Consider the following 20,046-nt stretch of genomic DNA (forward strand, 5'->3'; position numbering starts at 1 on the left):
CCTCATTAGTAGGAGAGTTAACGGATTCTTCCAGACTGTACTTCAGACGGCATGTATTTGGCAGAGCAAGGCTACCCGACAGCCTGACATAAATTCAGACACTTGTTTGCCTGCAAACGGTAGATGCTAGATGAGACGGTGAGGAAGGCCCTCATGTGTATATGCTAAATATGAAGCTATGGCCAGCAGCCTGTTAGCTTAGTGTGGCATAAAGATTCAGGGAAATAGCTGGCCCGGCTCTCTAAAAATAATGCAAGCCACTCAGCAGCACCTCTAAAGCTCAAAATAAACTCAATACTGGTTAAATTAATCTCTGCAGAAGCCAAAGCAACCAGCTGAGACTCAAACTTGCTGTACAAGTCCAACACATAACTCAGCTTCTCTACAGACTAAACAAAACAAAATACAGTGTTTTATTTGTGTGTTTATGAGCTCCAGATAAATTTGTATTTGTGCTAACCAATTATAGCCCTCCCCTGGCCACAAAGCGTAATATGTACTGCACAGATCTTCTCATCTTATCTTTCAAGGCAGCAAAATTTGTCAGATTACACAAAAATCTATATCGCCAGGCTTGAAACTATGCACTTGTGGTTGATCCACAAATGTGCGGACCAATCAGAGTCCTGTGTGGAACCACTGCTGTCCTAATGGTTGTGGGTTTGAGGACTTTTTATGCTGAAATCTTCAAAGATATCCAGTTAGCATGGTCTAGCGACATGCTAACTGCATAGCTAGCTACGCTGACTGATCCTAGCTTTGAAAGATCCTCAGACTGCAGCTTGTTGTGTTTATCCTGTGATAGACAGATGGTTCCTCCAGTCACTCGCCAAGTGTTTTTTTGAAAGCAGTTTCAAAGGACAACTTCTCTCAGATGGTTCTATGTAACAAACCATCTGGCACGCTAGGTTACTTCTCATCCGTCTCTCTGCGAGAAAAGAAATAGCTCTGTAAAATCTACGCTCGCGTTTATTCCAAAGCCACCACCTCCACTGAAACACAACACAGCTTTACATGGGAATGTGTCTTCTAGCCAGACGCGCGGTGCGGAATTCCTACCCATCATGGCGTCCTTCCGGGATGTGTGCTCGCCCTTGTTGCCATGGTAACTGGCATTGCCAGTCGACTCGTAGTCTGCCTTCCTCTCCTTCAGCGCCATCATCTCCCTGGGGGATGCGGGAGCGCTCGCTGCACACAAACGCACACAGGGAATATGTTTAACCTTCAGTCCATCAACACATTATCCGCACACATCAGGAGGAGACTACATCAGGGAGGACGGCCATTTACATCACTCTGGAGTCCTTTCAAAGCAGAAAGGGGGAGAGATTTGAAAATTGTACCAGGTTGATGCGGCATCTACCTGCCTGACTATCAAGAAAAGAACAGAAATGTGAGGCTTCACTGCATGCATCGCCCTGGGATGAGTTAAAATGGGGGTTCAAAGTCCAGATTTTATTGTGTCTCTGTGGGTGTGTGCCATTTTTCTCTAATCTTTAACGTCTTGACCACAGGTTATTTCAAAAAGGTAGATACTGAGTCATCCCTCCTCCCTGCATCTGCTTTACTCTTAATATTTCCCCAAGAACATATAAACACCAAAAGTCGGGAAATACAATGCTAGACTAAAAGCAGTGTGTCGTGATCAGTCGCAATGGTTTGAATCTGGTAGCCATGTTTGGGGAAACCTGGCTGTTCCTTCAGCGCCATATGGTTTCCTCAAATATACAAATCTTCATCAACAGCCTTTTACACTGAAGCTGCTGGCCGCGATGCAGCGAGACAGCCTGTTTGTGTGGCTGCATCTGTCTCTTTGTCTCTCTTCTGGATGTCGTAACGCAGTTAGCATGGATCCATGAGCTCATTAATGTCCCGCTAATATCGCCCAGTCTAGTGCAATATCAGCTCCAAAACAGCTTATCGTCTGCCAGCCGCCGACGTAAACTACTGTGGTTGAAATGCGCTCATTCCTAAGGCTTTTTACCCACAAAGGGAAACTTTCCTCTGTGTGTGGAAAAGCACAGGAATTAAACAAATGGCTCGATGGACCATCTGCGACTGATTGCGTGCTTGTAAAAAACAAGAAACAAAATAAGAAACATAAAATTTGTTCCCAAATTGTAGTGTTTATCAGTTTGCCGGGCTAACGGGACAATAAATCCAGTCAGGGTGATTGTTTGTTGAGTGTGAAACCTGTTCAAATGCTCTAAAGTAATGTCTAATTGGTTTAAATTGTGCATTTATCAGCATAACTTAGCCATGCTGTAGCTGCTTGGCTGTATGGATTGCAATGTTATATCTATAAAGATTCCCAGTCATCCAGGTCAGGGTATATCCAAAAACAGATAAACAAAGTTAAAACAAAGGAAACTGGATTATTAGAATTTTCTCTCTGAGGGCAATGATTGGCAATCTATTCTTTACTCATTAAGGCATATCCATGACAACCAAAGCGGTAGCTGTATAGACTAGTTAAATAACATTGCCATCTCCAAAAAGACAGGCAACTGTACTAGTTCAGTTTTCTTGAAGACGCTTCAGCACTCATCTAAGTACCTCCTTCAGTTCTAAATGACTACTTTACTTTCAAAACATAATCACTGGGGTAGCAGAAGTAGAAGTGGTTAACACAACGTGGAGATCTGTCTTGCCGTTTTAGGTTCTATCTGACACCTAAAACAGAAATATGGAAACAGCAACTATGCTCCTGCCTTTCTTTATCCCTTACATATTTTAAATATCAGGGCAGTTTTAACAGCTAAGTGCTGTGACGCTGACTTAAAAAAAAACTACAGCAGCAAAAAGTAAAACAAGAGAGAGCCATAATACATTTATCACTTAATTACCACCTCAACAAGTAGAGGAGCAAGTGTTAAACACGTGAAGAGATTCTTTTCAGCCAGTGTCAGCCTGCAGAAATGAGTTGGAAACAGAGGAAAACTCTAAAAATTGAAATGCTGGATTCACAACAAAGTTGTTTAAATGTGAAAAATAATATGCAATTCATCTTAACAACATGGTTTTAGTTAATCTAATGAAACGGTGTAAAGTAAATACTACATTGTAGAGTTAAGATGAATTAACTTAGCATTTTTAAATTAAATTTGCTAATGACTAGTTGAACACAAGTTCAGCGCAAATAGTGCTGTATGTAAAAGAGCCATCTCTCTTTGAACTCGGCAGTAACATGGCACTGAAGAATTCTTCACACAGGGAAGTGAAACATACAGTGACCCCTGGTTCTCAAAGCCGCTTCTCTAACCACTACACCTCAGCTCCCCCATGAAATCAGCGTGACCACTGGAATGTGAGACAACAATATTACACCACTACTGCGCACCTGCGAATACGGAAAACACGACAACTGGTTGCGTTGTCCAAAATAAGCTGTGTATGTATATATGTAACCTCGAAATCTCACAATACCATGTTGATGCAACGGGAAGCAGCCTTCCCATCTTGTATTTTCAATAGATGAATCACATGATTTGTAATTTTGAAGGGACAGCTAAACACTTGATTTAACATGTTAATACGTTATTAAATGCTTGTGTATTTTAGAAAACAGGCAGCAGACATTCTCTGTTATGTGATAAATCACGAAAGAAGAACACTCTGATTAATTAAATAAGTCATGTCATGTCTGAATCAAGAACTTTTAACCAATCACATTCCTGAAACTTCAGTGGACGGCCGTGTTCAAAGATGTTTAAAGATGGTGAGCATTGCCAGAGAACGTCACCATCAGTCCGGAAGCACCGGAGGCCTTGGAAGGATCATATTAGTCAAACCCCAACTTCAACAACGCAAGGACAGGAAACTTCTCCAGGAGGCACGGTGCAAGGATCTTACTTGACAGCAGAGTAATTTGTTGGTAGTCGCCGTAGTGTGAAGGTTAAAGCAGAGTTCAGCTGTATTGGTGCAGCAGCGTTTGTTTGACTGGACTCTACTGGTGGATAGAGTGATGGATGACGGAAAGGAAGATGGGAGAGGGGGGGAGGTGCAAACTCTAACCTGATCGATTGTTAGGCGAGGTCCGTACAGGGGAGATGGACGGAGTACGAGAGGAAGAGTAAGGTCGCTGTCTGTCTCTCTCTATCGTTGAGGAGGAGCCAACAAAATGGTACTGAGAATAGCCATCCTAGAGGGAGAGGAAGAGGAGAGGAGAGGAGAGGAGATGAGAATTTTAGAAATTTACATGCCTTGCAATGTTATCAGTAATTGCTCAGCTTCCAGTCTGTCAGTAATAATTACTAAGGCAGCACAATGATTGACACCACCAGTGTTTATACAAGCGGAGTACACAGGCTTTACCTTTTTGTAGAGGCTGCGTAGATCTCTGTATTGCCACATGCTGTTCAGGACTTGAGATGCCGCTTTCACCACTTTAGGACTATGTCTGGGAATTCAGCAGAGAGGAACACAACACACACAGTGTAAAGCTCGACCGTCCTTAGCTTTGATTTGTGCGGGTAGCAGCTAGGAAAACATCAATGCAGAATGAAGAAGAAGGCAGACGCATTAAAGCACGAGCTCACTGCAGCTTTCAAAGAAGCACCAGAGATGCACAATGAATACGTCTCCTTTATCATCTCTGATGTGGCTCTTAAATTGTGCCGAAGCTAAATTGCACAATTGTTTCTCTGATTGATTGATTGGCCAATATTTCATTCTGCTTCCTCCAGGGTTTGACTTGGCTGACTAATGGCTGCAGGTTTAATTGGCTCATATGGCCTTATCAGCGGCTAAGAAATTAAACTTTATTTCTTCAAGACATTTTGGTAAATGTTATTGTTTTGGAGTCTGGGATGGCGGTACGTATCCTTGCAGTCATGCAAAGAAGGGAACCTGAGGAAAGTATTATTTGAAGTAAAGGAGAATAGTAGATTTATACCTTCAGTTTCTCTAAAAAAAACATGTTGAATGATTAATTAATTACTAATTAGCTTTAGCTCACGATGATTCATGATGCATTGGAGGAAATTCATCAAAAATTTGGACACAGTGAATTTGTCATCTGCTTTACTGCTCTATGAAGGCCAAACACAGACACTAGACAGCTAAAAAATCCTGAAGTCCTAAACTTACCATACAGTATGTTTTCATTCATTCATTTTCTATAACCACTTGACCTCTGAAGGTTCATTATTTATAATAACTAAAAGAAAGCAAGCTAGAAAAAAATAAAAAGCTAATAAAAAGCTAAAGCAACAGAGCTGTGTCACATTCATGCTACCTCCTGAGATAGTCACAGCTAGCCTTGGTTAAAGACAACTAAATGTAGTTATTGATCGTCCCCTAGTTGCTATCTGTGAATGTAGAGTGTGTCTGAACGTTGTTGCTAGGCTTCTGACTTGAGTTGAATGAATGCATTTTTATGAGGTTAAGACACCTTTAAATCATATGTTTAAGGCGTATTCAATTCATTTATTTCTTTGATTTCAGTGCAAATATCAACGATGCAAACAAAAGAAAAAGTATCCCAAAACATATGTCTGTTTATTTATTACAGCTGCAGAAGCTTCAAGGACTATATCTTTTTTTTTCTAAAGTTAAAATCGCATCTCTTGTTCAGTTCCCGTGTTTACTTTCTATCTCTACAGCCAGCTGTCCAATAAAACCAACGCTAAAACAGTAGGTGTGCAGAAAGTGCACAGGGACTGGCCAAACTTCAGTTTGGATCTCATTTTCTGCTAAGACCGGTGACTCAGTTGCTCTAAAACAAGCATGCAGCCTCAGTAAACCTTCACTCCCCCTGCGTCATACTGTCAACACTGCATCCATATTCCATCTCTTTCTTATTCCACCTGCTTTTCTGCCGGACTGATGAATTTGCTTACATCCCCCTCTTGGCCTGTGTCACCAATCAGCCTCCTTATCTTCACGCCTAAATGTGCCCTGCTCCACCTGTTTGCATATGTGCTTTGCTAATGAGTAAATAAGCAGCTCTATCCGTCTTTTAGAACAGCAGGTTCCCTGATTAGTATGGGTATGCAGAGGTGTAATCCCACAATCAACATTTTAAAACGCAGCATTTAAATACAGACTGTCTCCAGTCCTGCTGTATATTCTGTTATGTGGAAAGGTACAGGAGCATATACATAAGATTGGATCCATCCAACATCCAATCACAGAACATCCAATCACATTCGGCTTACTTGTCTCCTTTGCTGCGGGCGACGCCAATGAGCTTCTCGATGCCGCCGGCGTCCCTCAGCGCCTTGGTGTTCTCCATGTTCTTGGTGATGACCTCATGCAGAGCGCAACAGATCGCAGTGATGGTGTCGTCCGACATGGTCTTCCCCACCAGGCCGCTGCCGTTGGCTCCTCCTCCGCCTCCTCCGCTGGTGCTGTTGTTGTTGTTGCTACCTCCGGGCAAACGGTGCACCAGGTCCCTCATGGCATATTTACCTGGAGTCAGTTAAGGTGGACATGGTGGGTGTAAGGGTGGAAGATGTAGGTAGAAGGTTGGCTGGGACTTCAGCGTTGCATTCACTTTATTTTTATTTGTAAGTTCTATAACTAGGAAGACAATCCTGGTCCAGTGTGATCTGGAAACTGAGAATGGACCTTTGCAGTGATGTACAAAATGGTTCTTGGGTCAAGAACATACATTTTTTCAAATATAAAATATGATATTATTATTATAAATATTCAGATTTCCCATTTCTAAGAAAGTGACAAGGAGGGATTGTAATTTTTTGTCATTTGTAAAGAAAAAAACGATACAATATTATTATTCAAAGCTGAATATCTTAATATCGACTTTTAAACATATCTGGGGATTTCTTTAAAATTGTACATAAGTTGCAGCTGAATGTGGCAAAAAACAAAAAATCCACTTTATTAACTACTTCTAACTAAGCTCACTCAAGAAAAACAATACAATACACTTTACAATAACAGAGAAAATAATGTAGAAGAACACATATATATAAACATATACATAAAAACAAACTAGGCTTGTCTTTGGTGATCTAAATTTGGCAGGAGGAAAGAGACAACTATCTGTTTTTCCTTTTCTTAAACAAATCTTTAAAAAAAAGCTAAAGCTCAATGTAAGTCAAATCCCAGCCTGGCTGAGTGGCTCTCAAACGCTGATGGAGACACGGCCACGTGATCTGAAACAGACCAACTACATTTCCCATGACACCTGAGTACTGCTGTCAGGAAATCGTGTCCACTCTGCCCTCTGGCCCCTATTCTGACTGGGTCAGCACCCCGGGGTGATAGCCCAGTCACTGACGTACCGGATCTTCTCTATAAGTGTTTCCCTGGTGTAAAAATCCTACTGCTGCATATAACACAAAGAAACAGGCGGATACAAAACAACACCACTTTATTATTAGCAGAGCGTCAGCACTTTAATTGACTATTGCAGAGAAAAGGTCTGCAACAAGGCGGCAGTGTTACCAAACATGGATAAATGTGAGAACAATAGAACATTCACACACAGCGCACCAAATTTACTTGACTTTTCTTGTTTTAGCAATTAAAAAAAAACAATTATCCTCATTTAATCGGAGCAGTTTACATATAAACCCGTTTATCACAGCAAGGTATCACGCATAATTAAGCCATGCAAACAGCTTCATTTAAATGTTGCTACTCACCGTCAGTATCTGCGATATTCACAAGATTACAAACATGCAAACACTGAAAGTGAAGCTCTCAACAAAGTTTGCAACACTGAAGCAATAAAACATCAGTTGGCTTGCAGCGGACCTGTCAGTGCAGACAGTATGCTGCTGACAGCTCTGAGGGCGCAACCACGCGCCACGAAGAGCCTCTAATGTAATTTCACCATGTTAACACAACACTGAGGGCAGGACAATATGTCTAATCAAAACGCACTTGCGTGCCCCATGGCGGCACAATACAAAAGTGTGACAGCAGCCTTCATATACGAACACGCATTAGATGGCTGCATGCACATGCTCAGACATCCCACAGGCGCACAGTTTATCCCAAGCCTCAAGCATCAGACAGAGTGGAAGGAGGTATGTGGTTGTTGCTATGGGGACCGGCTGAAAAGCACAGTTTATTACAGACATCACTCTGTCTCCAATTCGGGCGTCAAGCGATCAGAACGCTACAGTCTGTTTAAAGAAACAAACTGCCTGCAAGTCTCCATACATGAAGACAAATGTTATGAAGATATTGAGCTCTCTTACTTTAAATTAAAGACAAATTCGCAGACTTGCCAATATTCCTGGCAGCAGCCAACATAAATGACCTTTTAACATTGCTATAAATTTACTGCTAAACATGTCTACTGTATATTATTAAAGCTAGTGAGTAGTTCTGCAATTACTCACTACACTTGCTTTTAGAGCAATTATCTTGAATTAAAGTATAATTAAGCCCATTACTCCAACAGTATCAAGGAAATGGCTCACGGAAAGATGGCTGATCTGCTTGGAAAATGAACCAATTGTCACCCAGTTCAGTTTTTTTTCTCTTTTGTATGCTGTGACTGAACTACTCACCAATGAGCTCCTTGTTCCTGACGTCCAGAGCCATGTTTCTCAGGGCGGTAGCCACAGCGCAAACCACCCGGTCGTTGTCTATCCTCAGCAACTCCACCAGGATAGGGAGGCCTTTCTCTTTGCGCACCGCAGCTCGGATATAGACGGACCACTGGGTAGCACCGGGGGAAAGGGAAAGATTTTTAATCACTATTATCGTCCTGTATTGTGGTCCGCTACACAAGATGTTCCATGTTGAGTCTTTTGTAACCATTATCCGGTAAAGGATTCTTTCTTCTCAGAGAGTTTAGAGATTAGTTGTGTCTTCCCCTCCCTTTGAAACATTGCCACTTTAAACATTACAGTTCTCACATAAGGCCCACATACTAGGCATTTTTAAGGTTTTAGTCTATTGGCTCCAAAGAAGTCTGAGACATTCAGATGAACTTAGTAAGTGGACTTCTTTCAGCAAATTCTTTCAGTCAATAGTGTGACCACCTGCATTCCTACGTTAAGTTGAGTCATAAGTAGATAAACGTTATGTATCTAAAGCAATTGTCATTACCTTTAGATTTTGATTTTCAATTTGAATTTGACTCTTTCAGTTGCCCTTACATTAAAGGTTGTTTTCAGAAAGCAAGAGGAAATTTTAAAGGGTCAGTGCAATCAGTGTGGTTTCGCATTCATCAGCACAAAATACTCCTCTGAAACTCTGCCCTCATCCTATTCCAACTGACTGAGAGTCACCGCACATAATTTCATTGTACAATCTACAATGACAAAAATGGCTCTTATGTCTTGTAAGCAGAATATCGGGGTGGCTATGCCTGTTATTTTGCTGAGTGCGGAGCTTTATTATTACTTTCTGAACACTTTTGGCACCTACTGGAATTCCACCCCCCTCTCGCAGATGCCCTTTAGTGTCACAATGATACAGCCACTGTACAGAGCCCTTACCTTCCAGCTGCCAGCAGCTAGGTTCTGCAGGGCCCCAGCTGCTCCCTCCAGGGTGTCTGGGTTGGAGCACTCAGACAGCAGTGTGAGGTAGGGCTTGACGATGGTGGGGTGCCACAACATCTGGATGCCTTTCGGGGGCTCTGCCAAATCTGGAAATGGGCCGACGCCGTCCCACTGCGGAAGATGAGACGCAATTCAGAGAAGAAAAGCATTTGGGATTCTGTGTGAGGACAGTGGTGACAGTGCCAGCATGATCCCCTCAGGCAAGAACAGGAAAGGGAGGGAGTAGATTTACTATTCATTAGCAGTGTATAAATAAGGTGGCGTTCATCTATTTGCCCATGAATTTTGACAACATGAACTATCTATCTATCTATCTATCTATCTATCTATCTAACAAAGCATCATTTTGCGGCGTTCTACACCAATGTACATTTACAATAGCTGTACACACAGTGTTCTTTCTTTTGTTTAGTGCAGGAAAATCATCTTTGTGTGCGGTTCATTCAGTTGCTTTTGTCCCGTATGCTTATTGCATTACGACATTATATAATATCACAGTTTATATCATCCTGCTTCCATGGGTAATCACGTAATCCAAGAAGACATCAAGTCTGTCGCAATGTAGCCAACAAACTACATTGACCAAAAAATGTTGACTTCCTTTGCTGATGTGTGTCTTTGACTTTATTTTTCAACTACTTCCTCTCTTACTGTCTCCTCTCATCCTTTTGTATTTTCTAGTACCCCCTTTAGCCCAACCTCCCTTACATTCTTTTTATAGCTCCTCTCGACCGACATACTCTCCTCTCTTCTCCTCTCCTCTCCTCTCCTCTCCTCTCCTCTCTTCTCCTCTCTTTTCCTCTCCTCTCTTTTCCTCTCCTCTCCTCTCCTCTAATTACTCCAGAGTTGATAGAGTTTCTCTCCAACAAGCTCCCAATTGCTACTTCATGCTAATCACCCACAGCTGCACTGGAGAGGAGACATGCAGATAGAGGGTAGAGAGTATTATTGTTTGGAGAGGCTGCGATTCGTCCCTTTACAATCTGATCTCAGGGTTATGTTTAAGATCCCCCATCACCCCGGCTCTGCCTGGATACACAAAGAGTTTGCACAGAGTTCGCCGAACAAACACAAATAAAAGGCCTGGCTCAGGGCTAACATTCGTTAAAATGTCCTCTCTCTGGCTTTGCTAGAAATGGCAGGGAGAAGAGAAAGAAAAGCATGCAGGGCTAATGAGCAATTCACCCACCCTGAGCCACCGGAAGTGTCGGGTTTTCAATTCCCGCAGCTTCACGAGAAGTGGTAAAAAGACGTCTTCCACTCAACCAGAATGTGATGCTGATTGCTTATTAGCATGACAAGAGGTTAGAGCCTTCTCCAAGGCAGCCGTTTGGTTTCTGCCAATTCTTCGACTAAGAGAGCTCTCATTTTTTAACTAAACGGAGGATGAAGCTCTGCCTGCTGGCAACAGACGGGCACACCCAAATCCAGAGAGAAATGCTAAATTGGTATTTTTGAGCCTGAGCACAGGTAGTGGGCATGCAGTCAGCCATGGCGTAATCTGCACTGTAGGTACAGCTACAATCTCCTGATGCTGCTGTGTAATAACCTTGTAGCATGTTAATAATGTTGTACAGAGGAGCAAAAGCCCCATAGAAGAAACACAACTGTCTTACAATAAAGCTATTTATATACCAGTAGCTATGCATCATCTTATTCTGCAGATGTCACCCAAAATAATCCAGGTGAAAGTCAGCAGTCGACAGGGGAAAAACAACTCTGCCTCAAACATCATGCACATCAAAGAAAGCTGTAGTGCGTTCATAAATATTCATTTGAGACCGGAGATCGCGTGAACCAAGGATGAACTGAGCGAACGTTTCTGAACTAGATCCAGCACAGAGCTCCGTTTTAAAACGAGACGCTCAATCCTCCATTTGGAAAAAGACAGCTGATGTCTGCTCGTACGCGAGACGCATAGCGAATTCATAAAAAAGTCATACTGGTAGGAGGGTCTCGGCAGCTAAAATACATTATAGATTGCGTGATGAATCATGCATGATGTTGAACAAAAGCTTCGGCGTTAACAAATCTGCGCCGATGTCTTGTTATTTAGGTTTAATTAGCCAGATGTGTGCCCCTGCTGGGGAATAGCAAATGACAGGGTCCCAGCATCAAACAAAATGTGACTAAGTCCTCATGAATTATGCACTTGGTGAGTAAATGAAGACTTTTATGTGGCCATTAAAACGTTACAATACGTATATGATATTGCTATGAAATGAAAGGAGCAAAGCGGACAGAGGAAGAGATAAAGGGGCGAGGGGAACCTGTGATTGTGAGATGAGTCAACAGTCATAAACACAGCAGAGCCCAACAATAAGACAACCGAATCTGTTATTGCCCTTTAAAAGTTACACTTAGTATGACGAGTGGGAACTACATTTTGACAATGCTTGTGTTAGTTTTGACCTTTTTCCATTTGTTTATATTGCTCTCGGTTTTATCATTTTACACTGAAACAGTGTCCCGCAGTCTGTAGTCCCCTTCTCATCTGTCCATGGCTTTTTTGTTTAGGTTTGGACTGTTATCCTTCCTCTAAACATCAACTTCAAGTTTATGTGGAGATTTTCTGCCATAGTTCTAGTTCCTCTTGCCTACTCAATCTCTATTGCTGCAGCTCCTCCCTTCTTGAAAAACCGGCCATTACTAGCTGACGTGAAATATGTCCCTACCGCACGTTAATGTAGGAATATCGCCACAGAGACGACACATTTAAAAGTCGCATAATGCAAAATGCGAGATTAGCCTAATCAGGATAGTGTGTCTGGCAAATGCTTGGATGTAAGGGACGCTAATCAAGTCCCACACTCCAGCTTTAAGCATTGAGGCAGTAATCTGCATGCTCAGCCTTGCCTGATTACCACTATACTGGAATACAATGAAATTGTTGATTTGCAGAGAGATTTGTTCCCATGCATCATCAAGAAATGGAAAGCCTGTTTCAATATAAACTATTGGCATCTTGTTGCTTCTTCAGCATGTATAAATTGGGACTTTGGTTGCACTGATACTGGATGCAGAGAAACTTTTCTGCTCTGCTTTATTTGCACAAATACTGCTGCAGTCCATTTCTGCCAGCAGAGTATGCTGGGTATATACCGTATGTGTCCATGTGTCACAGATAAGGCAGTTTGTTTCTTCAGACATTCTCCCTTTTTCCTGCTGTTTCCCTCTGTTTGTGCAGGGTCACTCAGATTGCCAAGCATAGTCAAGTTGGCTGAATTATCTCCAAGCAAACCAGCAGTCACTTTTTTCCAAACATCAACTTCAGTGCAAATGCTGAATTTTGGAATTAAGTGTAAAGGAGCCTACAGCGTAGACCAAACACAGTCCATCAGCCGTCTAGACATCAGTAAGAGGAGTGTTCAGAGATAAGAGCCAAAAAGGAATCCACCATAACATTCTATGTTCTTAACTGCAAGGGCTGTCAGGACTTTCTGAACACTTTGCTAAGACAGAAAATAGACTGAGCCTTCGATATCAGCAGGATTACGGGGACTACTTGGCAAAGGCTGCAAATTCCAAGTTCTTCCAACTCTCACCTGGTCATGCCCCTTCTTTTTCTTCTTCTTCTTGCCCCAACATCCGGAACTCTCTGCATCCTTCCCGCCGGTGTCGCATAACAAACCGTCCAGCTCCTCCGAACCTCCTTGCTGGCTGTGAGATGTCTCTGCAGCCAGACGGTACGACAAGTTCCTCAGGATGCACACACAGTTCTCTACAGTCTGGTGGAGGAAAGGGAGGGAAGAAATTAAGGGAAAAATAGGCAGATTGATGGTAAGAAAAAAAAACAAGAGAGGCAGCGATGAAGCAATGACGGATAAATCAGGAAAAAACATACAAGTGCTTTCAGGCTTATGGGCAAACATATACCAACAGACTGTGCCGTGCAGTGTGTCTACAGTGAATAAACTCACAGTCAAACACACGTGCGATGTGCATAATGTAGACAGACACACATGCGGGCTAATCCTATTGTTGTGAGCAGCTATGCAGTCAACAGTCACAGACTTTGATCTTATGAAGGATTTCCACGGATTAAAAACTTCACTTGTGACGAGCCTCCACTCAACACAGGAACTCACGCACACACACAAACAGACACACACACAAGCCCACAACTCAAATCAAACACACATGTATGCACGTAGAACCTGCACACACACACAGGGATGCTCACAAGATTGCATACACACACAAACACACACACACACTCTCTCTCTCTCTCTCTTTCTCACTCTCTCTCGCTCGCTCGCTCACTAGTGATGTTTCTGTGTCACTGGCCATCTGGGTTGAGTATTATATGGTACGCTGCAAAAAATGACAAGACTCCCAAGCTCAGGATTTTTTTGTGTAAACATACAAACCACAGGCAAGCAAACAACTTACACAAATTAAATAGTGTAGTGTTCACAGGGAAAATAATATATACATTTGCATATCTGTCTTTGAGTTCTTCAACAGTGACACACACACAAGCAAGCATGCAAACACCCATGCGCAATGCCTTTCAACATCCTCATTTTCTATAACCATGTGTACATGTGTAACCATGTGGCTAATCAGGCAATTGTGTGTGTGCAGGAACTGGAGGCTATAAGGGTTTGTGTGCCTGGGAGTTGTTTTTGTATGTAGGTGTGTGTGTGTGTGTGTGTGTGTGTGTGTGTTTGAGTGTTACCTTGCTGTCAATCTCACTGCTCCCAAGAGCGGTTTGGATGACGTAAAGCAGAGCGTCTGTCAGGCCCTCACACTCCCTCATCCTTCTCCGGGCTTCCTCACCAGCAGAACTCACGTTCCTGTTGCACACGGACGCAAACACAAACAGCTCGTCAATGAACAGCCCAACAGAAAACTGAACATGCAGCACAGAGTATTGTACGCACTGGACTGCCCAGTAGACATAGCCAGACACAATTCTTATCACAGTGAGTCGGGTAACGCGGCATTTTGATTTCATTACGGGGTGTGTTTCAATTGATCCAGATAAAGAAAAAACATCTGCATACAACTGTTCATCCTGATGATCCTCCAACCAATCAGAACAATTTTGTTGAAAAGTAACGGATCTTTGCCTGAGAATAATCAGTTCTTAACTGAGCCACTCAAGACCACCTTTTTGCTGCAAACATTTTGTGGCTGGGTTAAGTCAGCCTGTGCTTCCAGACTATTCCATCCCACAAATAAGCAGAAAGAGGGATACTTAACACAGTCATCATGCATGTATGTGCGTAAATGTAATGTGTTTAAATTGGCCACACCCAGTTCATTATTGTGGATTATTCAAAAGAAAAGAAAGAAAATAATTATCAGCCGAGTTAGAGGAGATAAAACTCTACTTCCATTCTCCAAACAAACATTTGCATATTACTGTTATAACCGCCATACTATAAACTGTTCTAGTGCGGCAGTAGCCTGGTTCTGGGCCTCAGAAACATACCCCACATGGCCACCTTCTTCAGCAAAGTAAAATGGAAAGATAGAAAACATGAGTACTATAGTCTGCACTAATGCAAAACAACGATGTCAAGACTGTGGTTGTGATCATCCTATTTCTCCCTTCATCAAAAGTGACAGTAAAATGGCGCCGAGCATGGATGATGTCAGTGCAGAGGATGGATTATCTGGCTAGTGCATTAAAGATCTTACTATTCCTTACAATAGTAAATGGTGGATATAAAAACAGTGTAGAGGCCATCAAATGTAAATGAGGAAATGCTATAAAGTCCAACCAGGACACATATATTCAACTACAGTAAAAGTAAAATGACTCAACATCTTTATAGTTTTATATTTACAGAAATGACTTTGTGCAATGTGGAAGGGTTTGTTCAGAATGATGAACCCACAGAGAATTATTATCATCTCACTCTGGTAAATGGTAAATGGTAAATGGCCTTGTTTTTATATAGCGCTTCTCTGCCTATTGGTACTCAAAGCGCTTTACAGTCACAGACACATCTACCCATTCACTCAAACAGGCACACACACCAGCGCCACACACTGGGAGAAACTGGGGGTTCAGCGTTTTGCTCAAGGACACTTCGACATGTTGCACATGCCGGTTATCGAACAACCAGCAAATCAGCCTTGGTTTGGTTTTGGATTTATTCTTCAGTCTTCAGTCTCATTTGCTATCATGCAACAGCACAAACTGTTTTAGTCAGGGAACATAGTGGCAAGTTGATTCTGACCCTCAATGGAGTCTCTGTTTTACAGAATCACATGAGAATCGTGTTTTAATCTCACAGTCAAATAACTGCTTGAATATTTCAGGCTGTTGACACGTTTTTGTGTTCTTGTCATGTCTCTTGGCTATTGTTTGCCTTAATCCTTAGGGCTACCTGAAAACAGACACACAGGAGGAATGATGAACAGAAGCACAGCAACTGAAAGCCATAGTGGTCGGTATGTACACATCAACACTACTTTTAGAAGACTATGTGCTGTACTTCTTTCTTTTATTGTGGCTAATGTGGCAACGGGGCTGCAGATTATCTCTCGTTATGATCCTTCAGTGAGAAAGAGAGAAAAATCACAATCTAGGAAAAGGGAACACTGTATGTCTACAGGAGGAATTTTCAAACAGAACACAATTTGATTAAGCCATAGTGTGCTGCCACTGAGATAAAAAGGTACATCAACAAAATGTCAGTCTTTCAGTATCAACCGAGAGGCTGTTTTTAATTGTCTTTAAGTCTTTAATTAAAGACGCCTCTGCATGTGTGTTTGGATTGTCAAACTGAATTCGGATCTTAAAAAAAAAAAAAAAAACCCCAAACCAGTAATTCTCAAGAAAAGCACCTGCTGCTCTCACACACTGTTATAAGAGTGACTCCAGCTCCAGTTCATTAACAGATCTGCCGTTCATGACAGAAGTAGAGTCTAAATTCTTTGTACAAGCTAGGTCATTAAGACATTTTTCATTCTACGTATGTAACTTGTAGAAAGGTTCATCGTTGTGCATGGACACAAATTGGATGTAAATGAGTAGCGAGAAGCCAGCATGTGTTCAAAACTGTGTTTCTTTGCTGCTACTCATTTGCATTGTTTGGGGGCTACATGATGACAAAATGTACCTTGAGCACAGCAGAAAGAGCAGTTGAGAACACTCTGTGGTAAAGAAAATGAGCTCATTCGTACTCATCATTTACGACTTTAACATCTGTGTAAAATCCAGATGTGTGTTAGCACTCTTTCTCCCCTAGCCACATCCCAAATCTGATTTCAGTCCAGTCCAGATGCTGGTGGTAATGCACCAGAAGCCGTCTGTTGAGAGCACATACATTATTAATGCTAATGACAAAAAGCTAGTAACTATCCATTTATTAACACGCGGATGCCGAGCGTAGATGTGCTACAAGAAAGATCATATTTGCCCACCACGGGCATCAAAGCCATGTGTACAGTCAAGCTTCATAGCACTCATTACTGTTCACTATTCCACTTAATTCATGATCCAGAGTGACTGGCAGTCGTTAGCTCTGCACTAGGACCCTCCATTAGCCCTTTACATACGGCTAACCGTGATCCACTCACCATTTAAACATCTGCTCTTGCTTCCAAGCTATTCTTTACTAGATCAATAAATATTTTCAGAATGGAGCAAAGACTATCACCACATAAAGTCTTGCAAGGTCCAAGGTTACCTGAACACAGAAAAACAGGAGGAAACATAAAAACAAACAAACAAAAAAAAAAAGAAAAAATGCCAGTTGCCAAGGGGATGACCATCTAAATGCTTTCACCAGGTGGTGTCTGTAGCATCTCTATTGCCTAACAGTATTTGAAGTTTCTACTTTATTATGCCTCAAACCATAATGTAAAATGCCTGGAACCATCCAGACATTTTATAGTAAAAAAGTAAATAAATCTAGTGTCAGAGGAGAATTTATTTTAACATTTGCCCTTGCAGCAGCCAATAGTCGTGTCAAATATACATTTATGATATGATATATTACATTTTGAGCTATTTTAGTCACTGCTGTGAATACTATAGGGTGGCAAACTGAGACCCTGTAAGTATATGTGCTGAAGAGACGGGTGCATTTCCACCTAAACATGTGGCTACAGAAGATAACTCATTGGCTGCATGTGGACCCTTTGATATCAAGGAATCCTCTACCAACAAACATGGTTAAGACATCAAACAACCAAATGAACCTTCTCTTCGCTAGTTGCTGCCGAGTGTGACATCTGCAAGTTCAGTGGACACATTCAGCTGTCTAGCGGCGCAAGTTTCGGCTCTTCCTGTTAGTTGGCACGGCAGCATATGGGCACACGAGCAGCGAAACAAGCAGCGAGTTAGCAGAGGGAGGAAACGCGAGCGTGTGCGAAAGTGAGAGACGGCGAGGCAGAGACGGGCCCAGACAGAAGGAGAAAGGAATGAAGGCGGGGTAATATGATCGAGAGAGAGGAGAAACGGAGTAATGGGATGAGATGGGGACGACGCGGGGAAGGAGAGAATGACTAAAGGGGGAAAAGAAGGGGAGAGAAAATGAGAAATCGAGGAGGATAATGGGAGATGGATACAGAGAGAGGGAGAGTGAGAGCAGGTGGCCGGCAATATACCAAACCCGCCATGAAATATTCAATCTTTAATCAGACTCCCAGCATTCCCTAACGAGGCGTGAGAAAGATGAATTAGCCCTTCGAGTTTAGGGAGCCGATCCACACAAAGCTATCTCCTGCAACACACACACACATCTCCAGATTCAACAACACACATATGCCAGAGTACCAGATGTGTGTATTTTCACACACATACAGTAATAGCAGCCAGTATGTGTCACTTATTTTCTCTGGGAGTAAAGTGGGTGAGGAGACATATTGTGGCTGAGATTAATTGCCCACACATGAAGTTCGACGGAGAGACAAACAGAGATGTTCATACACACACACACACAAAGAGGAAGCAGGAAATGCAAATGTAGTCATGGCAGCATGCCCACTCAGCTTGTGTTGTACTTGTGCCTCAGCCTCAAGAGGAAATATTTAGAAGCACTCTCATTCCAACTCCCCCCCCCCCCCAAAAAAAATCAATGAAGTGAGTTATCGCACAATTAACAGAATCATATTTGTTCTGTTGTATAATATAAACTGCCAGTGTGCATGATCACTGACAGATTCATGTAACAATAGACAGGTAAAAAGAAAAAGTGCACACAAGGATGTGACACGTAATCAACTTTGTAATAAAGACTAGACAAGATGTCTTTGAGGTCCTTTGAGACCTCAATCATATTTTAATTGCTAGTATTTCCACATATTCCCAGTGCTTTTATTACTGCACACACATACACACTCAAACTCATACTCGTGTTTCTATCTGCAAATACCTAATCTGAACCTTTACCCTAAAACCAAGTCAGCTATTAACCTTCAAAAAGTTGTGAGGCCCAGCCAAAAGGGCCCAACAACGACATGATGTCCCAACAAAACTGGCCCCTATAACTTATTAAAAACAAGGCCACACACACACACACGCCGCATGATGTTTAATTACAGCGGCTGATGATGTATTAGCGATGGTAGTGTGATACCACCACTATTAAGCATGACTTCATTATCCCTGTTTCTTATCCTCTACTTTATATTCATAATTAGTCAAAATGAGCCAAGTTAATTACAACCTCCAACAAGCACAAATAAGATAATAATAGGTGCAGTTATACGTCTTAGAGAAGAAGGCACAAGGTACTTTGATGCATGTTTTATGGACCTAAATAACTAGTTAAGCTGCAGTGTGCATCAATGCGCATATTTAGCCATCAACAACAATATGCAGCTCGCTTTCTGCAACTTTATACCATAGACTGTATATAAATATGGACAAAGCGTCCCCACTTCCTTGCATTGGCCAAACAGACACTATTTTCCCGGGGATACGGGTGGAGCCATCTTGCGACTTTGGAGCCAGAGTTTGTGCAGTACGGTCCATGAGTGGAGCCACACGGAGCCACAATATCCACAATACCGCCCACACTTCCTCCAGACTTGTGTTTTCGTTTAATTAATACTCTACTGCTCTACTCTACAGTGCTCTACCTCCATCAGTTACAAAGAAATGTGGGATTATATACTCTGGAATGCTTCATGGAGCGGTTGGCATGGCAACTGGTAGTCATCATGACGTCACATCCTGTTTCTATAACCAAAACGAAACAGAAAAATGGACACTTGACTATGCATCAGCATTATATTAACCACCTACAGTGACAGAACCAAAAAAAGTTTGATGTGTATTTTAATGTTTTATTTTGGCCCAAGTCCCATCCACTAACATGGAGGGGGTGGAGCTTATGACCTATACTGCAGCCAGACACTAGGGGGAGCTCTACTTGCTTTGGCTTCACTTTCGAGGGGCAGTTCCGCTGTCCAACTTTCTTTTTTTACCATAATGCGAATTTATTTAAAAGTATATTTCCCCCCAAAATTGGAAAGTAACAAAAACAGCAAATGACATTGGCTCTGCATAAATAACTGTGGCCCAGCAAAGTTTCAATTCAAATTTAAAACAGTTCATTTCTATATATACCACAAAAAAAGAAGACACAGA

General features: G+C 42.1%; 1 protein-coding gene across 2 annotated transcripts in view; it reads right to left on the reverse strand.

The window, feature by feature from the left end:
* ctnnd2b (catenin (cadherin-associated protein), delta 2b) overlaps nucleotides 1-20,046 on the reverse strand; it is a 125,253-nt gene that overhangs the window by 5,152 nt on the left and 100,055 nt on the right. Inside the window, exons 15-22 of one of the 2 annotated variants that reach the window (XM_084545844.1) lie at nucleotides 14,170-14,287; nucleotides 13,034-13,216; nucleotides 9,396-9,599; nucleotides 8,490-8,640; nucleotides 6,159-6,411; nucleotides 4,315-4,399; nucleotides 4,015-4,141; nucleotides 1,060-1,188 (exon numbers count right to left, since the gene is read on the reverse strand). In XM_084545844.1, the coding sequence (XP_084401970.1) occupies nucleotides 1,060-1,188; nucleotides 4,015-4,141; nucleotides 4,315-4,399; nucleotides 6,159-6,411; nucleotides 8,490-8,640; nucleotides 9,396-9,599; nucleotides 13,034-13,216; nucleotides 14,170-14,287 (1,250 nt within the window). The remainder of the gene's footprint in view (nucleotides 1-1,059; nucleotides 1,189-4,014; nucleotides 4,142-4,314; nucleotides 4,400-6,158; nucleotides 6,412-8,489; nucleotides 8,641-9,395; nucleotides 9,600-13,033; nucleotides 13,217-14,169; nucleotides 14,288-20,046) is intronic. The other variant, XM_084545843.1, reaches the window with a different exon arrangement.

The sequence above is a fragment of the Chelon labrosus genome (assembly GCF_963514085.1).
Source record: "Chelon labrosus genome assembly, chromosome: 6".
Taxonomy (NCBI): Eukaryota; Metazoa; Chordata; class Actinopteri; order Mugiliformes; family Mugilidae; genus Chelon; species Chelon labrosus.